This window comes from Megalobrama amblycephala, linkage group LG10, assembly GCF_018812025.1.
Source record: "Megalobrama amblycephala isolate DHTTF-2021 linkage group LG10, ASM1881202v1, whole genome shotgun sequence".
NCBI lineage: Eukaryota > Metazoa > Chordata > Actinopteri > Cypriniformes > Xenocyprididae > Megalobrama > Megalobrama amblycephala.
The window spans coordinates 35,373,852-35,394,704 of record NC_063053.1 but is presented as its reverse complement, the minus strand read 5'-3'; the positions used below and the strand labels follow the sequence as shown (position 1 = coordinate 35,394,704).

At 36.4% G+C, this 20,853-nt stretch overlaps 1 protein-coding gene across 12 annotated transcripts in view; it reads right to left on the bottom strand.

Annotated features, from left to right (window-relative positions):
- Positions 1-20,853, bottom strand: part of dst (dystonin) — a 215,873-nt gene that overhangs the window by 135,078 nt on the left and 59,942 nt on the right. For 8 of the 12 annotated variants that reach the window (XM_048205886.1, XM_048205887.1, XM_048205888.1 and 5 more), the window contains exons 6-9: positions 20,543-20,632; positions 17,326-17,361; positions 12,457-12,534; positions 9,910-10,002 (exon numbers count right to left, since the gene is read on the bottom strand). In XM_048205886.1, coding sequence (XP_048061843.1) covers positions 9,910-10,002; positions 12,457-12,534; positions 17,326-17,361; positions 20,543-20,632 — 297 coding nt within the window. The remainder of the gene's footprint in view (positions 1-9,909; positions 10,003-12,456; positions 12,535-17,325; positions 17,362-20,542; positions 20,633-20,853) is intronic. The other 4 variants (XM_048205896.1, XM_048205895.1, XM_048205897.1 and 1 more) reach the window with 1 other exon arrangement.

Sequence of the window (20,853 nt, the reverse complement as noted above, 5' to 3'; positions counted from 1 at the left end):
CTTCCCTTTTTGATCACGTCTTCCCTCAGGGAGATTGCATGTTTTCTTGCGTGGCTGAATGCTGAAATCAAACCGCGAACAGTGAAAGGGATTTGCCGTTACCGCGAGACCCGCTCGCTGTGAAGCCGACAGAGAAGTCTGCTTCCGCTAACGGCTATGTTGTCAAATTTGTCACAAAGGAATGATTAATTCTCAAATTAAAACGCATGCCTGAGAATGCAGGACATGAAAGGCATACGGAACGCTTCTTTGATGCCTTAAATACGGGACGATTCCGTATTATACGGAACGGTTGGCAACCCTAGGATGAACATATAATTGCATGTTGCTGGTGGAGTAGGAGTATTTATTTTATTTATTTTTTTTACATCAGTTGCGCTTCGGCACTGCTCTTCTTTATGGATGAATCGAGGAGTCACCATGGGTACCGATAATCACCAATCAGAGTGGATCCGTCATGCTGCATCTCAGAAGCACAGACAGTCAAAAGTGCTTCCAATAAAACAAATAATAAATGGTATCTGAGCAAGTATCATATCTGCTAATCTTATTTTGGCACAAGCTCTGTCACTTTCCCTTTATGGCTGCAGACTCACTTCTCAGACTCTTCACAGATTTTTTGTTTTGACAGTGAGTGATTCCCCAAAGTTCAGCTGTCCATGTTAAATGGTAGCTAGCTGACTAGCTCTATGCAAACACATAGCCAAAAGCTACTGTACAAACACTCCTCAGCATGATTTACTGTAGTAGACAGGTTTTCTTCTGTACAGACATGACGTAAACACAAACAAATGTATAAAGCAGGGGTATTCAATTAGTTCCAAGAGGTCCAGTCTCTATATTTCCTTCCCAACGGAGGAAAAAAAAAAAAACCTTAAACACTCAAAATAGTCATCAAAGATGAGAATCTTGGGCCCCGAGAGCCAAAGTAGTGATATGTATTAATTTTTCCAATATTTATCAAAAAAAGCAAATATTTTCTCCCAACTGGATATGATATAAAAGGTTAGATGAGATGTTTTGTCAGGCTATTTTTGTGGTGTTGTTTTTTTGTTTGTTTGTTTTTGTTTTTACATTTAGACACCTACGTGTATGGCACAGAGAAGGCCTTGGGACTGAGAAAACATACTGGGGTGCAGGGTTTACCTCTTAAAGGGTTAGCTCACCCAAAAATGAAAATTCTGTCATTAATGACTCACCCTCATGTCGTTCCAAACCCGTAAGACCTCCGTTCATCTTCGGAACACAGTTTAAGATATTTTAGATTTAGTCCGAGAGCTTTCTGTCCCTCCATTGAAAATGTATGTACGGTATACTGTCCATGTCCAGAAAGGTAATAAAAACATCATCAAAGTAGTCCATGTGACATCAGAGGGTTAGTTAGAATTTTTTGAAGCATCGAAAATACATTTTGGTCCAAAAATAACAAAATAACAAAAAGTACGACTTTATTCATTTATTTATGTGTCATTTTATATTTTAAGATAAGAGAATTTTTTTTTGTTTTCCCTTGCCATCTCTAAATAATTTTCCTAATTATAACATTGTTTATTATGAAATGCTCTTGATATGCTGATTCATCATCATCATCATCATCATCAGTCACATGACCCAGTGTGGTCGTCGGGTCGCTGCGCTGTTGAACATCTGACCAGGTCCCTCCACTTGTCTCGGTCATGTGCTAGTGCCTGTGTCTCTGCAAAGCTTTTCATGGTCCATTCTGTAATGTTGTCAGCACACTTCTTTCTCTGTCTACATCGTCTTCTGCCACCTGAGATGCTACCTTGGAGGTGGACAGGTTATTGGCTGTGACGACATGTCCGTACCATTTCAGCTTTTTCTTTCTAACTGCAGAGAGGAGGTACTGGCCTGCTTCGCACCTGATGATGTTTCTCACTGTTTCATTTGTGATATGGTCCTTGTAAGAGATGCCAAGAATGGTTCTATAGCATCTTATTTTAAGTGCCATTTCAATCCACGCACTTGAAATATGCTGATTAATAATGCTAAATATGGTGAAAAAAACAAAATATCTAAAGGTGCCACATGTTAACTTAGTTCTGTCATGACAACTCTCATGTAGATATATTTGGTCTTGGCGGAATATATCTGCTGCTGCTGCTGTTGATTATTGCTGCTGCTGCTTCAGAGCAAGTACAGGACTTGCTACTGCCAATACATACACGACCCGCTGCTGTGAGCAAGTAAGACATGCTGCTGCTGTACAATAGCGTACATGAATAACCGTAGCAGATCTATACAGGTGGAGCTGGGGAAGGTGGAGGGTTTCTGAAGCATGTTGCGCTACTAAGCAATGCCAACTCATGTATTTAAAGATTAAGCACGCAAGCTCATTGGCTACTAATACAGCAGGAACCAATCATCTGTGAACTATAGATAATGATGCGATAATTAGCAGGTTGTGTTAAAGGACCTATTAGTTTGTGCCATCTAGTCAGTTTCATGTCAGAACTTTGTATTTATCACAAACCAGTTTAGTTAAATAGTCGGATCTATGACAGATAAAAACAGGAATTGTATTTTGCTGCTCACCGTGTTTCTGCTGTTGTTAAAGGAACACTCCACTTTTTTTGAAAATAGGCTGATTTTCCAACTCCCCTAGAGTTAAACAGTTGAGTTTCACCGTTTTCAAATCCATTCAGCCGATCTCCGGGTCTGGCGGTACCACTTTTAGCATAGCTTAGCATAGTTCATTGAATCTGATTAGACCGTTAGCATCTCGCTCAAAAATGACCAAAGAGTTTCAATATTTTACCTATTTAAAACTCGACTCTTCTGTAGTTATATCGTGTACTAAGACTGACGGAAAATGAAAAGTTGCGATTTTCAAAACTCAACTGTTTAACTCTAGGGGAGTTGGAAAATGAGCCTATTTTCAAAAAAAGTGTTCCTTTCAAATAACCGCATCATCTGCAGCTCTTAACGTGACGCTTTACATCTTTATCAGGAGAAAGTGCATGGAGCAGAAAGAGCTTGAATGAAGCGTGTTTGGCTCTAGATGAAAATATTAGAGGATTTAGTGCCAAAAGATCATTACAGTAAATGGCCCTGAGCACTTGTAGTGTGAACCGCTCCTTTGTTTTGACGCGCTGCTAACTTTAATCTGTAGAAACGGTAAAATGGTGCAATTATGTCCCACGGTCCAGATGAAACTAAACCCGAGGTCCAGAACTGGCTATTTTAATACCACTGGTATAAAGCAAACATTTCCCACCAAATCTAAACTCAAAATTTAAATCAGTATTCCTTACTGGCTTAACGTACTGAATCGGAGTAAGGCAGGTTTGAACATGTTTTTAGGTACTTGCTCAGAAATGCAGTTTGTTCATTTTTTGACCAAAAAATATCAAATATCATGTTATAGTTGCATATTGTGGCTAGAGGACATGTTCATACACCCTTCATTCATGGACATCAAAGCATGTCAAAAACGTCAAGCGAAAGCTTCTGAAACAACAGAACTGATTCAGAACTGAATGTCTTTGATCGCATGTTCAAACAGACAGTATTCAGATGCCAGCTGTGAATATTGTATAAATGAATAACTGCGTTCTTTAACATCTTTAATTACAAGTTATTTCCTAAAGAGCCGCAAACAATAGATGTAAAGGTAGTGAACTGTGATATTTAATTTGTTGGAAACTGATTCAAAACAGGATACTTCCAAAGAAGAGACCGGAGGGCAAAAGAAAATATGAACACGGTTCAAAAATCAGCCCTGAGAGACTAATGTCTGAGCAGAGGCACCAAAAACAACTCTCCGTACCCTCCAACTGCAGATCATGAGGGAACAGGCCGCATGCCCAACGGCTCGCGTGAGAGTGACAGCGGCAGGTGCTTCTGCACGTCCCCACGCTACCTGTCAGCAAGTTTTATGAACCCAAGCATTATTTAACACACATTCTTCGGCTGTGCCCCAGAAATGGATTTTCAGACTTGTTTTGTATGCCTTCAGCCAACTGAGGGCCGTCAGGGAGGCTGGGCCAGCATGGTTTGCGGTGAAGTTGTTGTAGTGCGTCATTCTTGCATGCTGGAGATGTGAATTAGGAAGAGCTGTGATGGTTTGGGTTTGAATCGAGAATAACATCATCTCGAAGGCGAACGTGCAGCCGAGCCAAGGATATTAATAATCTGCCACTGTGAAGGTGGGACAGTGTGTTCAAAATCAGTAGGGGATATTCGCACTGGATGCATTCGTGTTGGCAGAGGAAATAAACCAATCACAGGAGCCCCGAGACGCATTTTACAACTTTGAAAAGCAAGAGCGTGTCCTGTGTGAAATGCACTCCTCTCCGCCTCAGTCTTATATACTGTACATTTGATGCAGAGAAGGTTTCACAAGCTCAGACCTGCAAATGCGCAGCTGCAGTAAAACCTCTGAGTGACCTCTGCGTGTGGCAGCTAAAGCACAAATCCCTCAGAAATACTGCAGGACTACTACGAGTCCGAGTTTTAAAAAAGCATGTCGCAAACACAAAATGCATACATCATCTGCACCCGCTCAGGATGGCATCAGCACTTGATTTTCAAGAAATAAAAACTCTTGCACCATGAAAAGCACAGACATATATATCACAAGGAATGAAAAAGCTGATGAAAATACAAATGCGTTTTTACAAAACTGAATAACTGAGTAAAAGATACAAGACAGTTCTTGTGTATGTAATGACAATTATTTTCGAGCTACTACATGTTGATACTAAAATGATGATGTTAGTAAATCAATCTCACCATGTAGTTACTGAGAAAAATAACATGATTGAAGCTTCATTAAAACTGAGTGTTTGAGAGAACATGTTGTGCCGACTGACAGATACACCCAAACAAACAGAGCTCACTGCGCTCCACCTACAGCCAAACAATAATTACACTAGAGGAGGGGAAGCGTTGGCTTGATGTTCCTGCAATAATTCCATTTTGATTAATTTGAGTAAAAATGAAAGAGCATTACAGACACCTTCATAATCTTGAAAAGAATAAGCATCAGACTCGCTCAATTATGTCATTTTTAATGCAAAGATGACATTGTTTGAGATGTCCGAGTTATGACAAGACATAAACCAATACATCATAACCTGAGTGTTTGACATCATTTAGAGAACTGTCAGGTTGGTTTTGACATTTGTCATGCATTATAATAGTGTCATAAATATGACTGAGCTCAGATACAAATTGAACTTGTCATTAAAATGTCATTAAGTGACAAAAACAAACAGAGCTCACATGTTTTTTTTTTTTTTTTTTTTTTTTTTTTTTAAGTTTCCTCCAACATAAGGTCAGATAATAGAATTTCAAATTTCGTAAAAAAGATGACACTGTTATAAAATAATGGTAACACTTTATTTTAGGGTCTTTTAACTAGTTGCTTATTACTATTAGCATTCATATGGCTAAAATACTGTCTATTTATTAGTACTTATAAAGCACATATTAATGCCTTATTCTGCATGATCTTATTCTACATTCTTAATCCTACCCAATACCTAAACCTAACAATTAACTATAATAAGCAGTAAATTAAGAGTTTATTGAGGGAAAAGTCATAGTTAATCGTTTATAATGTGTTCCCTATACTGAAATGTTACCAAAATAATGTAATGTAATGTTAACCCATAAAGCTAAGTAGTTTTTTAAGTTTGATAATTAATCTGCTATGTCATGTTTATGACAGGTTATGATGTGTTGGTTTATGTCAAGTTGTCGTAACAAAGACACTGACAGGTTATGATGTGTTGGTTTATGTCAAGTTGTCATAACAAAGACATCTCAAACAATGTCATCTTTGCATTAAAAATGACATAATTGAGCGAATGACACTTAATGACAGTTGTCATAAACATTCATAAAACCTCCTTAATTCATGACACGTTCATTCAAGATTATAAGGTGTCATTCAGTCTTAGCACACCCCTTAAGTAAAGTGTTACCGTGTTTTCTTTACCAAGAAAGTGGCAAGATGAAAACCACTATTTTCTGTTTCAAACTTTCACATAGCATCTTTTGGTTATAAAAACATTAAAAGTTCAAATCTACATTTTGATTTTAAAAAGTTTATTATAAAAACATGTTATTTTTTTTCCCCAAAATGCAATAAATCCATGATACTTTTTTTTCAAAATGCAATTAATCCATCAATATAAAAGTTATTTTTCAAATTGAAAATACACAACAAAGTAAGTTGATTCACACATATATGACAGAGTCTAAACTTTGCCAATATTTATCTTATGTACAGACATTTTACTAAAAATACATTCAGCCGTCGCTCCCAAAATGAATTCAACGGGTCATCTTGTTAATGTTATAAATTATTTGTCATTACCGATTAAAGAGTATCTTGCGCCACCGCACTGTTAAATAAACACATTTGCCAAGTACATTGTTATTAAAATCGGCTTTTTAAAAAGCCTTCAATGTTTACAGTGGGTGGAATGGTGCGCTGTGATTGGTTGAGAGAGGATATATTGCGTTTTGGAGAAAAAGGAGACTGGCGTTTGTCGCATTTTGGAAAGAAAGGGTGGGAACATGACAGAATAACACGACGGATATCGCATTTTGCGCAAAATTAATAAATGACTTTTCAATACTGACCATATACAATACTGATTTTGGCAGAAACTCGACTTTTTTTGAAAATGGCGTTTATCGCGTTTTGGAACCAAACTCTTCATTTATGGACTTGTGTAATTGGGCAGTTTGAAGAATGAAATTAAAGGCTGAAAGCTATGTGGTTGCAAGGGGTTTCAGAACTTACTAAGTTATGCTAAGGTGTTCTAGGTGGTTGTTAAGGTGTTGCTAGGTAGTTGCGAAGGTGTTCTGAGTGCTTTCTAGGGCAACGTTAGGCAGTTGCTAAAATGTTGTAAGTGGTTTCAAGCATTGCTCGGTGGTTATGCTAGGCAGTTAAAAGGCAGTTACTAAGATGTTCTGGGTGGTTGATAGGGTGTTACTAAGTGGATGTTAGCATGTTTTGGTTTCTAGGCAGTTGCAAAGAGGTTTTGAGTGGTCTCTAGGACATTGTTAGGCCGTTACTTAGGTGTTCTAGGTGGTTGTTAGGGTGTTGCTAGGCAGTTACTAAGGTGTTCTAGGTGGTTGTTAGCATGTTTTGGTTTCTAGGCAGTTGCAAAGAGGTTTTGAGTGGTTTCTAGGACAATGTTAGGCAGTTACTAAGGTGTTCTAGGTGGTTGTTAGGGTGTTGCTAGGTAATTACTAAGGTGTTCTGAGTGCTTTCTAGGGCACTGTTAAGCAGTTGCTAAGGTGTTGTAAACAGTGTTGGGGAGTAGTTAACTACATGTAGCGGCGCTACTAGTTTAACTACATTTTTCAGTAGCTTGTATGTAGTTCAGCTACTTTTAAAACAGTGTAGCTTTTCCAGTAGTTAACTACATTTTCCAGCAAGTATCGGTGTAGCGCGACCAAAAGCTACAAGCTACATTCCGTTTTGAGTTCTGACGAGCCTAATTCATTCATAAAGCAGCACAGCATCTTCAGATCACAAACTAAAATCGTGCATTATCGCCATCTGTTGTTATATAACGCATCTTGCGGCTTTATCAGTTCATCAGCAGTTCATTGAGAAGAGATCGCCTGATGATTATGTAAAGGACAGGAGTGGGTTTCACACTGCACGAATCGATTAGTAAAGGTTACGCTTAATTTATAAACATGATTAAAACACTGTCTGTGTCAAAGACTTCAAGCACATACAGGTGAATAATAGCCTTTTTAAATTGATTGTTCTGCTTCTGTTTTATTGCAGTCTATATCAAATGTATGCGAACTCTTTTATTACAGTGGTGACCCGCCATAGTTTAATCTGTCCCGCCAGTTTTATAATGATCACTAACGCGGTGTTTTGATTCATTGCATTGGCAAAGCATCCGTTAACTGAACAGAAAACAACAACATAGCTTAGTGCGCTGAGCTAATAAAATCGGTTGCTCGGGTATAAGAATGTTCACGCGAGAAGCACATGATTCGCATAGTGAGACATTTAAGATGTTAAATCATTTTACAAATAATTGGAACAGAATTTCAAAAATATTGATACAAAAATTCTAATATTTTTCTAGTCTGCATTTACATTACTTTTTATTTTTATTATTGCATATTTTTGTCCCATGTTATGGTTATGGTAGCAATTTTGAGCATGAATCCTGCATTTCTATGTAGAAATCATTTCTTAAACTCCAGTGCAATTGGTCGTCGGTCCTCTCATAGCATGAAAAACAAAACTTATAATACATTCAGAATTTTAATATATATAAAGTGTGCAAAGAGAGTCAGTGAGATATAGGAGTATTGACATTTGAGTACTGTATTTTTTGATATAGTTTACAAAATAAAACGGTATGCTTTGAAATCATAATTGTAAAGCATTGCTTGTTTTAAACCCCAAACATCTTACTTTAACATTCTTCATTAACAGTTATCCAGTTATTTGTAATAAACTATGTCATTTAAAAAAAAAAAAAGTAGTTTCAATGTAGCTAGCTACTTTTTGATAGTAACTTGTAGTGTAGCTAACTACTTTTTCAAAAGGGTAGCTTGACTGTAGTTTAACTACTTTAATTTATGAGTAGCTTGTAGCTTGTCAAACTACAGTTTCAGAGTAGCTTCCCCGACACTGGTTGTAAGTCATTTAAGGCATTGCTAGGTGGTTGCTAGGCAGTTACTAAGAAAATCTGAATGGTTGATAGGGCATTGTTTGGTGGGTGTTAGCATGTTTAGGTTTCTAGACAGTTGCAAGGGGGTTCAGAACTTACTAGGGAGTTAACAGGCAGTTGCTAAGGTGTTCTAGGTGGTTGTTAAGGTGTTTCTAGGAAGTTTCTGAGGTGTTCTAAGTGCTTTCTGGGGCATTGTTAGTTGCCAAGGTGCTGTAAGTGGTTAAAGGTATTGCTAGGTGGTTGCTAGGCAGTTCCCAACAAACACTGGTCCGATGGCAACGTTGTGTACCTGGCCAAAAAAAGTTGCGGTAGGACAGCATAAAGTGGTAAAAATATGTAACACAGAAAAATGCATTCAGATACGTTTGTACATGTCTGTAATTCTCTGGAGTGGCATGTATAATTGTTACTTTGACTTTTAGCTACATGCATTTCAATGTATAATAATTAATTAATAAGATAATGTCACAGACGTCCATTCAAATTTCATTTGGAACTATTTTTCAACCATGACGGGACGTGTCGGAGGGACGTCTTTTCAATGGTTATTAAACGTCCAAATGATTTGCTGGGTTGCAATGCAGCTAATAAGATAACCTGAGCGGTTGACAGGGCGTTGCTAAGATGTTGAAAGTAGTTTAAGACATTGCTAGGTGTTCTTAAGTGGTTGATAGGCCACTTCTAAATGGTTGCTAGGGTGTTATGGGTGGTTGTAGTTTAAAAGCTCTAGGAGCTACAGTTGAAAATGAAAATGTTGGTCTTTGGTCAGGGATTTTGTACAATAACAGCATGTTTACTTACTCAAGCCAGCATAAACACACAGTATGTGCTGAAATACAGCAGTCAAACAAACAATGTTGGTTAGCCATCACAGCCACAGACAGAAGTAAATACAGGGCATATTTGTCTCATTTCGCTCAATATCTGCGCAGTGCACACCCTCCAGCAAATACATGTCTGACCTCTTGTGGTCAGAGAATGAACTGCAAAACGAAAGCAGTTTGCATGTATTTCATGTTCCCAAGTAAATCTAATGAGCTAAAACATCACACAAGAATGCTAGTCATGCAAAACTTCATCAACAAAATGAAACTAAGACAAAACAATATCAATAATTTATTACTGGCATATTCTCCATGTTTCACATCGTGGGGAATAAGCAGGGTGGACCCCCTTCAAACATCTATAACTTAACAAATAAACAACACAAAAATAGCCGACTCACCTGAAAGTGCAGAATTATGGTCCATATTAATCCCAATGTCAGTTTTGGGTTTCCATCCGTTATGTCATCATTCCTGATGTTCACCAGTTTCACCTGAGGACACGAGGAGTGAACGAACATAATCATTCAGTGCTCTGCATCATTCCATGAAGACATGAAACACATGACTGAATATATAATGACATTTTTATTTATTTATTTTAAATCAATGCGTGTTTATACACAAAGACACATACAAAACCATATGCAATTTAAATGTAATTTTTCACCTCAACATTACAATGTGCAAGGCTATATTTTGGATTCAGTAAGATTTAATTACTGCTCAATTTCATGGCCATTTAAATCTAATTCAGTTGCTTAATTAATTCTTTCTAATTCAGTAGCAAATGAGATGAGATTAAGCGCTCGAAGGCATGTAATATTATTTGTAATGTCCACAGAAGCACATGCAAGAGTGTTTTTATACTTTATACACTTTCCATATGGTTTAAAAACACATACCTAGATAAATATATACCCTAAAAATGTAAAATACTGTAGATACAAGTGCATGATGGCCTATACTGTAAACATAATTCTAAGAGCAATAAATATATAATAAACCTCATGCTGCTTCTGACAGTGACATAACATTGTCAGTGGCTCACCACAAGAGGGCACTACAGTACAGTACTGTTATTTAAAGCATAATGGGGAATAATTGCTTGGATAGTTTTATATATTCTGATTGAAACAGCTACATTTAAAGCCACTGTGAAGTTGATACACTGTTATTGTTGATTTCAATTTTTTTTTTTATTATTATTATCAATAATTGCTTTTGCAACTATTTTAGAAAACTGCTGTCTTTAATCATATTGGGTTAGTCACTATTTTGAGTCAAACAATAAAAAAATCACTGTTATGCACTTATATATGGGTTGTGGCTTGTTACGTTGATATTCATTGATTTTAATACCGATAATGAAAACAGAATGTGGATTATGTGCAGCGAATCATAACAATAGCCTGCAGTGATGAATATTTCACAGCATTCTCACAACTGTAACCATGCTTGATCTTGGATAAGGCAATGATTTCTAAAGTGCACTGAAATATATTTATGGCATAATCAAGCAATTACAAATTAGAGGTCATGCAATATTTTATAAACAGTCAGCTAAAGGGAAGACTATCTCAAATATTTATGATTTCTGATGTCAAAGTCTGCTTCCTCTGAGCAGAACTGCTTGGGCTTGTATTTTTAGAAATAACCAAATTAGATGTCTCTTCTCATTTTCTCTATAGAAATGAAAGCCCACCCATAGCACATATGCATTGCAGATTTGATCTATTTCCTTTGAAAGATGCATCATTTATCAAAAACTACTGGTATAATACAATATTTGTCAATGTTTACCCATCAGGAATCTTATGTCACACAAGTGCAACATGAGTGGAATTTACAATAATTTAGTTTAAACGTATGAAATTTGCTTGGTGAAAAACAGTCAAATATCTCTGTGGGAGCAAAGCAGCATCATTTTGAATTGCAAATGTAGCTTAGAGTAGCATTACTGCAAATGATTTATGTTATCAAGATGATACTGCACAGCAAGAATTCTGCAGATATCAACAACTGCAGTGAGTTTGGCTTGTAAATGAGATTTCATTCTTGTTGTTGAGCTTCAATGACCATTTAATCTACTTTACAAAGACAAAGTCTTTTTTATATTTCAGAAGCAGAAAATTATACACTATTTCTTATAGTGCTGCACAAAATTATACAAAAAATATAAACTTATTTAATCACTAAATTTGTAAACGGCCATAACCATGTCTTGAACACTGGGGGACCTTTTTTATTTTTATGTAAAGTAACAATATATTTAGAGGATTAAAAGGGATTTAAGGGAATAACAAAAAAATAACGGCACATAAAATATGTTGTAGGTCTAACTGTGAAGTAATCGATTTAAACTACTTGCAAATAAAATTTTATTTCAAAATATGCGCGCACACACACACATTCACTCCTATGTCAAAAATGCAAGACGCTTTTAGTCTTGTCACATTCAGTTTTCAGAATTACATGAATAAGGTAAATTTATAACATATATTTCCAATTCAAAATGGTGAAATGTCATAGAAGAGTTTGCATTACTAGATATTTCTGTCGGTTGTTAAACATTACTATAGTAAAAAAGTTGTGTGATATTAAATGTTGCCACGCACACTTTTACTGTTAAAACTAAAGCGCTGTGTTGGAATTTGCACTCGTCTTCTGTGAAGCCCCGCCTTCTTTGATTTGATTGGCCATCTCAAACAGAGCGCCGAGGCAGACCAGCCTAAAAATGTAACTTTTTTTAACTTTTCAACAATCAGAGAAGTGTGTAATGGTGTGCAGCAGAGAAACATCAATAATACCAAATATTGGGGGGGACAATTTGGCCATTTCTAATTCTCAATGTCTACGGTGGGTATGACCCTGCAGCATGAAATGAACTGCTTAAAAAAAATAATTAAAAATCTGCCTATGTTGATTATGTTTCCCACTGGTCTTACCTGTCGTCTTTTTAAATAGTCCAGTGCAATCTGTACATTCTGGAGTCTGTGGAAGCGCATGCGGCCCTTCTCCCGCGGCTGTGAGGGGAGGAGAGAGAGGAGAAGCCGTCAGAACACGTATAATCAGACACAGCCGAGCTCTCGGCACCAGACACTCACCGTACCGTCACACAGACGCTCTGCCTGCGGGGAGAGAAACTCACAGCGCCCCCTATCATCAACTACTGCACATCAATCCCCTCTCTGAATGGGCAAGTTCGCCTGACAAAAGTAGGTGATGTTTCTTGCTAACTTCACACATGTACATGACAGGTTTGCACTAAGTTATATGAAGCCTTGAAGGAACACAAAGCCAAACGCAAGGTCAAAGTCGTGAAGTGGGCCGAGACTGGTGCGGGAAGCAACTAAATGGGAATAAAGCAGATGGAAAGAAAGAGAAAATCTCCACTGTCCAGCTGAAACATAAAAAAAGCCTCATTTCAGCTCAAACTTAATGTACAGTACAGTGTGGGTAGACTTAAAGAGAAATGAGCACAATAGAGCAGATGATGGATGACTCTAAGAGAATCGTCGTTTGTTTTGCCCTTCAGTGCAACAGCACAGAGTCTGGAAGTAAAGGACTGACATGAGCTCCATGTGTTTTGTTCACAGAATTGTGAGAAATGACAAAATGTTCTATCAATCAATAACAAAAGGTTTCCATCACATGATATAGCGATTTTGATTAAAGATAAGTGTGTAATTTTCTAAAATCATGATGAACATTAAAGGACCCCATGAAATGCTTTGATAAACACAGTGAAAAATGACAGCAAATTTTGATTTAGTTTTAGTCAACAATACACAGATCCTTTACACTGATATAGGTACATCTGATATTCCCCAAACTGTTTATGTTCACCCAACTGTACTTTGCTCGCCGAAGTGGACGTTTTTTGACCGTTCAAGTGCAAAAAGACACAAAAGAGCAAAATTCAGTACTTTTCAGGAATTGACACACTTTTTTATTGAGGTACTATTATAGTTTTCATTTAAAATTTTTATTAGATTTTATTTTTAGTTTTTCTGCTTTCGTTATAATTTTAGTTAAAAGTTTTAGTATTTTTTGTGTGTTTATGTCTTTTAGTTTTGCTTTTAAATGTCTATAAGTTTGTTATTTTAATACCTCAGGTTAAGCTAAAGCTTAGAAACTAGATTAAATAAAATAAGTTTACATTTTTTATATATATTTATTTTTATTTCAGTTAACGTTTATTTCAAGTAATGACGATTTTTTTATGGTTTTAGGTTTAGTTAACTATAATAACCCTTATACTTGTAAAATATATTGAATAATGTGTCAAATAATGTTCTTAGTCTTTCCTTTCTCTGACAAGATACAGTAGCTTACTATGAATTAAATATAAATTAAATTAAATATAGTTTATTGTTTAAACAATAATAACAATAATTACCAGGAAAAAATAATAATTATAAACCATCCCGAAAGTAGACCGTGACTCTTATTCTGAAATGTCTGCAGTTTGCTCATTTAAGTTCAGATGAGGGAGATAAAATATGCATTCTTACAACCGTCTAAAACATATTACCATATAAACATTGTGTAGTAAACATTGTCATCGTCTCGTTTTCGTCCGTGAAAAAAATTACGTTGATGAAAATTATGACAAAAATTATTCATCAACAAAATTAACACGGGATAAATACAGATGCCAAATATCAATTCCACAGCAAACACTAGTACTAGGCTAACTAATGTAAGTAAAAAGTCCTCAAACAATTAAAGTAATAAAATAAGAACAAAGAAACAAATTACGAGCATTAGAGTGCTGCAGTGATGGCAAATTTTTTGTAGGTCAACCTGTAGGTTGACATCACACTGGTTCCCTCGACAAAAACCCAATAGGATTTTTACACTGGCTTTTGGATATTTGTAAAAAAAATAAGCTCTGTGACCAACATAAGTTTATGATTCCTTTATGAAGTGTACTACCCGATCACGTTCAAAAGCGAAAATGAAAAGCGAGCATGCATTCATAAGGTCTAGGTCTGCAAGGTTTGTGAAATTAAATGTTTATTAGATATTCAAAGACTTGTTCAAATTATATAAATGTGTATTTGCTGAATGCCGACGATAGATGAGAAAGTGTTATAGTATTTGCCTGTCTATTACTAATAATATAAACACTATAATACTTTTTCATATTCGGTTTGCTTTATTTGTTTAACAGTTCTATCTAATAATGTATTAGAACTGTTAAAAAGAGAATAAAAAGTCAGAAGATGCACCAATTAAATAAAACTACCGCCTCCATCACATTAGTCAAACAGAAGAACTTATTGCCGATAATTAAAAAATGCCAAAAAATCAACGATATACTGGCCTTGGTGATATATCAGTCAAGCACTCATTTTTAAATTACTCTTTTTAATATCAATCAGCAATAGACTGCATTTTACGACAATAATGTTAACAAAACAGATATGAACAGTACTTAAACATTTGTACCAGTTTTTCATGTAAACCTGTATACTACATTTTTCCAGTGTATTATTCAAGTATTATTCCTATTCATTTCCTCCCTAGGAATTGAAAAACATTTTCAATAAAGAGTTTTAAAAAATGAAGTTGAAATCACGCTGACTTCATGACAGCTTAAAAACTACATAATCACTTAAAACTTTTTGTGGATTTCATTCAAACTAAGAAAAAAATGTGTCGCTGAGCCAGAGATGTCATCAATTTCAAAGGCCCCGATATACTCAAGCCAAAGTTCTTTTTGTTATTCTTCACTCAGGGGTAAAAAGAAGTTGGAAATACCTTTGTGACAATATACTCTTAGTGAACCACCCAAACACTGTCTACACTGCTGAGATAGGGCTGGGCGATATGACCAAAATCTTATATCACGATATGAGTATATATCACGATATAGTTATTTTTGCTTTAAATACGATTTTTATGATATTAAAATTTTCTATATAATTGAAATTTCATAATTATCATCAACTGATGAAAAGCCTAAAAAACTCAAGCTAACTGAAGACAAATAAACTGTGCTAAAGAAAGAGCAAAGAAAACCAACTACAATAGAACAAAGACAGACGAAATAGACCTACATGAAAAAACTTCAAGCGCTAGAAAATGTATAAAGCAATCAAAGGTATAAAAAACAATGCATAGTCTTTACTGTGTAAATTAAATATACATTTATTCTTATTAAAGTTTCAAAAGCAAACAGTGAGAGATTTTCTCAAAATACGTGGTCACTTTGGCACATAGGTGTATTTAATGTGTATTTAACAGTTCACGCGCACTATGAGCAGCGGCTTCATGTCTCTCAGAGAGCGTGCATATGCTGGAATGAATTGTCTTTCGCTGCTAATTGCACTTAAACGGTTTAAAACCACTTGTTTTTAAACCGCAATGCTTAAAAACTCACGCTTTCGTGACCTCACGTGACAGAGACAATTGTCCAAAATCTCTACCAGTTGACGAATTTCAACCGGCTAATCGTGTCTATCAATATATCGCCCACCCCTACTTAATGTGCTTAATACACTTTAACATCGAGCACGTCTCTAATTCGTGATCGCCTTCTGAGAGAAGCAGGTTTCATGCGTGCACTTTGGCAGTGTGCCAGTCAGCATGAGCGCTGCACCGAGTTCCTTTTCAGGATACATTCCGTTTATAACTCTTTTAACATCAAGCACTGCACTTTATATTCTCATTCATGCATTTCATCACTCAGAAGTGTCAATAGTGCAATATATTTACATACTACGTAATATACGATATAGCAAAATCTCTAACAATAGACATTTTATTTCATGGTAACGATATGTATCGTCATATCGCACAGCCCTATGCTGAGAGCGATGTTTAAATGAATATGTAAATATGTGCTGCGCACTTTCATATCAATAACAAAAAAAAAAGAGCCATTCAGTAAGCATCTGATCATAGTGATGTTGATATGTTTGCACCTGTTCTGCAATTTTGCATTTCAGTCATGTAACGTTTTTTTTAGACAGTTCTTTATACAACAGATTGATTTAAAGCAGCAGTTTTACAGTATTAAACATGAAAAACTGTGTCAGTATTGCTTTCAATTAGAATTACAACTTCAGTTTCTACTATAAAGCAGCTCTCCAGTGTGTTCATGATTTTACTCATGTCTGATCGGACTAAGCAGAAGAAATGAACTGGAGATTTTCATGTCAAAGAAGGTGGAGCCTCAGAGCCACACCCACCTATTACATCACGGACCAATGGGTAGTTCGAAAGCGTTTACCAGCCTCTGATGAGCTATTTCGAACTCCAGAAACTTCATTTTGGCAAGATTTTGTTCGCATGGACGTCACACCAGTTCATCAGTTTCATTTGAAGTATATCGGGGCCTTAACCCTCAACAGACATGAACTAAAAGCCACAAAACTTTGATTTCATGGGGTCTTTAATGCACTCTTGAAGCGAAAGGAACTTGAATCAGGCCTTTAGTTCACAGCTCAAGCTTCTGTGTCTTGAGAAATGACCAAGCTGGCATTCTAGAGCTCTCCACAGAAACCCCAGAAGGCAATATTTAGCCATTATGAACATGGTATTTACCCATCCCTGTGGCTTCAGCCTAACCATCGGGTGAATTTGTAAAGATCGGGAAAGTTCTAGATGCCTACAGTCCACTGATGAGAAGCCAAGCTTCTCTGGGTTTTGCACTCCAGTTAATATCACAGCACACGCTACATTAGTCCTGTTATTGAGGGGGCAGGAGGACACGTGTCCACACCTACCCCCTTATCCTCATCATCATCATCATCATCGTGGTCACGTCCATGCCGCTCAACCGTGCATGCGTCAGCCGCACTCACCAACCGTAACGTCTTCAGAAAATCACGCTCCCTTGGCTTACCGCGGGAACGTGAGCACGAGAGAGAGACACACATACAGACACAGAAACAGGTGGACACATAAGAGATGGACAGAAGAAGAAAATGAGAAGGACAGAAACAAGGAGGAAAAGAAACAGGGTGTCATCAAAAGAAAGGGGGCACTTCTCTACAGTGATGAGAAGGTCTGTCAGCAGCCAAACTAAAGACTCGCATCACAAAATGACCGGACTTGACAGTAAAAGCTTCTGGAGGAATTCTCAGTCAAATTAAACTCGATCCCTCAGTCTGAACAGAGTTTTTGGTTTCTAACGATAAAATGATCTTCTAGATGAATAAATGTAGGTGTAATGTCAAGAATAAAAACTAATCAAATATAAACATATAACTAAATATAGCTGCAAGCAGCAATTACTGGGCTGCGCCAAACCCACCAATTGCATGAAGCTTGATTGGTTGTAGTATTATGGTGATTTTTTTCACTGTTGAAATCGGATTCTGTAGGACCAAAGGAATAGAAAGAGGTGAGACTTTCAAATTCCAAAAAGCTAAAAGAATAATTGTACATTTTCTCATATTTTTTGACCACTAGATGGCACCAACCCAAAACTTGACATGTGGCTTCAGGGAATGGTACTGAAGACACATACCAAGTTTCGTAATGATATGTCAATGTGTATGTTAAATACAGCATTTTAATTCAAAATTCAAAATGTTCAGCAAGCCACACCGAATATAAAGAGTTCAATATTATGATTTTTGGTCAAAATGTACAGAAGTTAACCAAAAATAGCCATTTTCATATCTCTTGACTAGTAGGCTGTTCCAAAACTGTGCATGTACCCTCAAGTCACCACCAAGTTTTGTCTCAAAAAGCCAAAGTGCTGCAGAGATACAGCCTCGCATCCACTCTGGTGTGCTTGTCGTCAAATTCGTAAAACAAATTCTCAGGAACAATTTTGAATTTTGAAAAAAACATGATATTTGTTTTTGGCTCAGCCTCACAATCATCTGAACAAAATTAGGTTAAGATTGGACAAAATTTATAGAAGAAGAAGGAAAAAAGGTTTTTTTTGTTCACATTCAAAATGTTGGACATTTTTTAGGGGAAGCAGTAAATGCTCTGATTCAGAGGAAAAGTTAACTTTTAAAAAATATCAATCCAAGGCATTTAGGAGTATTTAGGAAAAATATAAAAAGACTTTATTTAATCATGGCTTAGGCATTTGAAAACAGGTGACATGTAACCGCACACCGACGTGTTGCGGCTAATGAGCCTTCATCAGGGTGTGAACAACAAACATTATCAGAGTTCACAATCAGCAATTAATTAGTCATGTGACAAACACCTGATTACATGGTATAGGATATGCACACGAGACAAAGTTTAGATGATATTAAAAGTGCTGTAGAGCGTTTTTTCAAAAGATGTAATATAAGTCTAAGGTGTCCCCTGAATGTGTCTGTGAAGTTTCAGCTCAAAATACCCCATAGATTTTTTTTAATTCATTTTTTTAACTGCCTATTTTGGGGCATCATTAAATATGCGCCGATTCAGCGTGCGGCCCCTTTAAATCTCTCGCTCCCCCGCCCCCAAGCTCTCAACTATAATACAGTGCATAAACAAAGTTTACACAGCTAATATAACCCTCAAAATGGATCTTTACAAAGTGTTCGTCATGCAGCATGTCTAATCGCGTAAGTATGATATTTATTTCAATGTTTACATTTGATTCTGAATGAGTTTGATAGTGCTCCGTGGCTAAAGCTAACATTACACACTGTTGGAGAGATTTATAAAGAATGAAGTTGTGTTTGTGAATTATACAGACTGCAAGTGTTTAAAAATGAAAATAGTGACGGCTCTCTTGTCTCCGTGAATACAGTAAGAAACGATGGTAACTTTAACCACATTTAACAGTACATTAGCAACATGCTAACGAAACATATAGAAAGACAATTTACAAATATCACTAAAAATATAATGTTATCATGGATCATGTCAGTTATTATCACTCCATCTGCCATTTTTCGCTGTTGTTCTTGCTTGCTTACCTAGTCTGATGATTCAGCTGTGCACAGATCCAGACGTTAATACTGGCTGCCCTTGTCTAATGCCTTGAACATTAGCTGGCATATGCAAATATTGGGGGCGTACATATTAATGATCCCAACTGTTACGTAACAGTCGGTGTTATATTGAGATTCGCCTGTTCTTCGGAGGTCTTTTAAACAAATGAGATTTATATAAGAAGGAGGAAACAATGGTGTTTGAGACTCGCTGTATGTCATTTCCATGTAGTGAACTCTTGTTATTCAACTATGCCAAGGTAAATTCAATTTTTAATTCTAGGGCACCTTTAAGAGAACATATCTCACCAAATATATAATTTGTACAAGCATAATATATACAAGCATATGTTTCTGTAATAAAAAGTATTTTTAAAACTAGCCTAAGGTGTACTTTTTCATAAGGATAAGGTCATAATAAATATATTTTGACTTACATTTTAAATGTGCATCTCAAGGTTTATTGTGTCAACTTTGAAGGGCACACTAGCACATAAATGTTAGCTTCAAAACTAACAGGCAAAACAATGATTTTATGAGGTCTCAAAATATATATTACACACAAACCCAGACCTGTCAAATACTGACACCACAATCTCAGCGGCTTCTAAAATGTGGCCTGCATACTATAATCTGCTAGTATGTGTTTGTTTACACAACTCTACAGCACATCTGATGCTGAATGAGAATTCCTCCAAAGCTGACACTGAATGTATTGTAACACAATACACATCTTTCTTAGTGTAAAACTGCTATAGTGTGAATATGAAGGGTTTGTTGTACACTAGTGTGTAAATAAGCAAAAGCATGTTCACATATTACACTATTTGCACAGATGTTTTAGCTGGTGTAAAGCATGAGTGTGCAGGAACTGGTTACGTCACTTTTAGCAAAGCTCATCAGTGTGTGAGTGCACATTTAATCGGCCTGCTGGATTAGTAACACACACACACACACAGATGTGGACTGGTGTGGATGGTGAATCTAAGATGCCCCCTTCAAAAACAGCAAGTGACTGCACATGTGATCAAGTGTTCCGCTTCAAGACTGCTTTTCAAGTGTGTTTCAGATTCAAACAGTGGACAGACAATAAGTGATAACTGAACAGCTGAAACAGAGCAATACTCACCAGTGTCTCACCGGACAACACCTCCAAAAGGGAGATCAGGTTATGTCCATCACGCAAATCCTCATACAGGTCGTTCACGTGCTTTCGTACCTGCCACAAAGTGAGAAGAGAATCTATCAATCTATTAGCAGTGTAAAAATTCATGAATTTTCTCAATGCATCGGTTACAAATCCTGCCAATGCATGGATTTTTGAATCATAAATCATTTGTTTTGGTCAATAATTGAATTCAGTGTGGGGGACTCAGTGTTTTATTTAATACAAATTTATATGAACCTTAAGAATTTAATCAAGTTTTTAAAATGTAAATG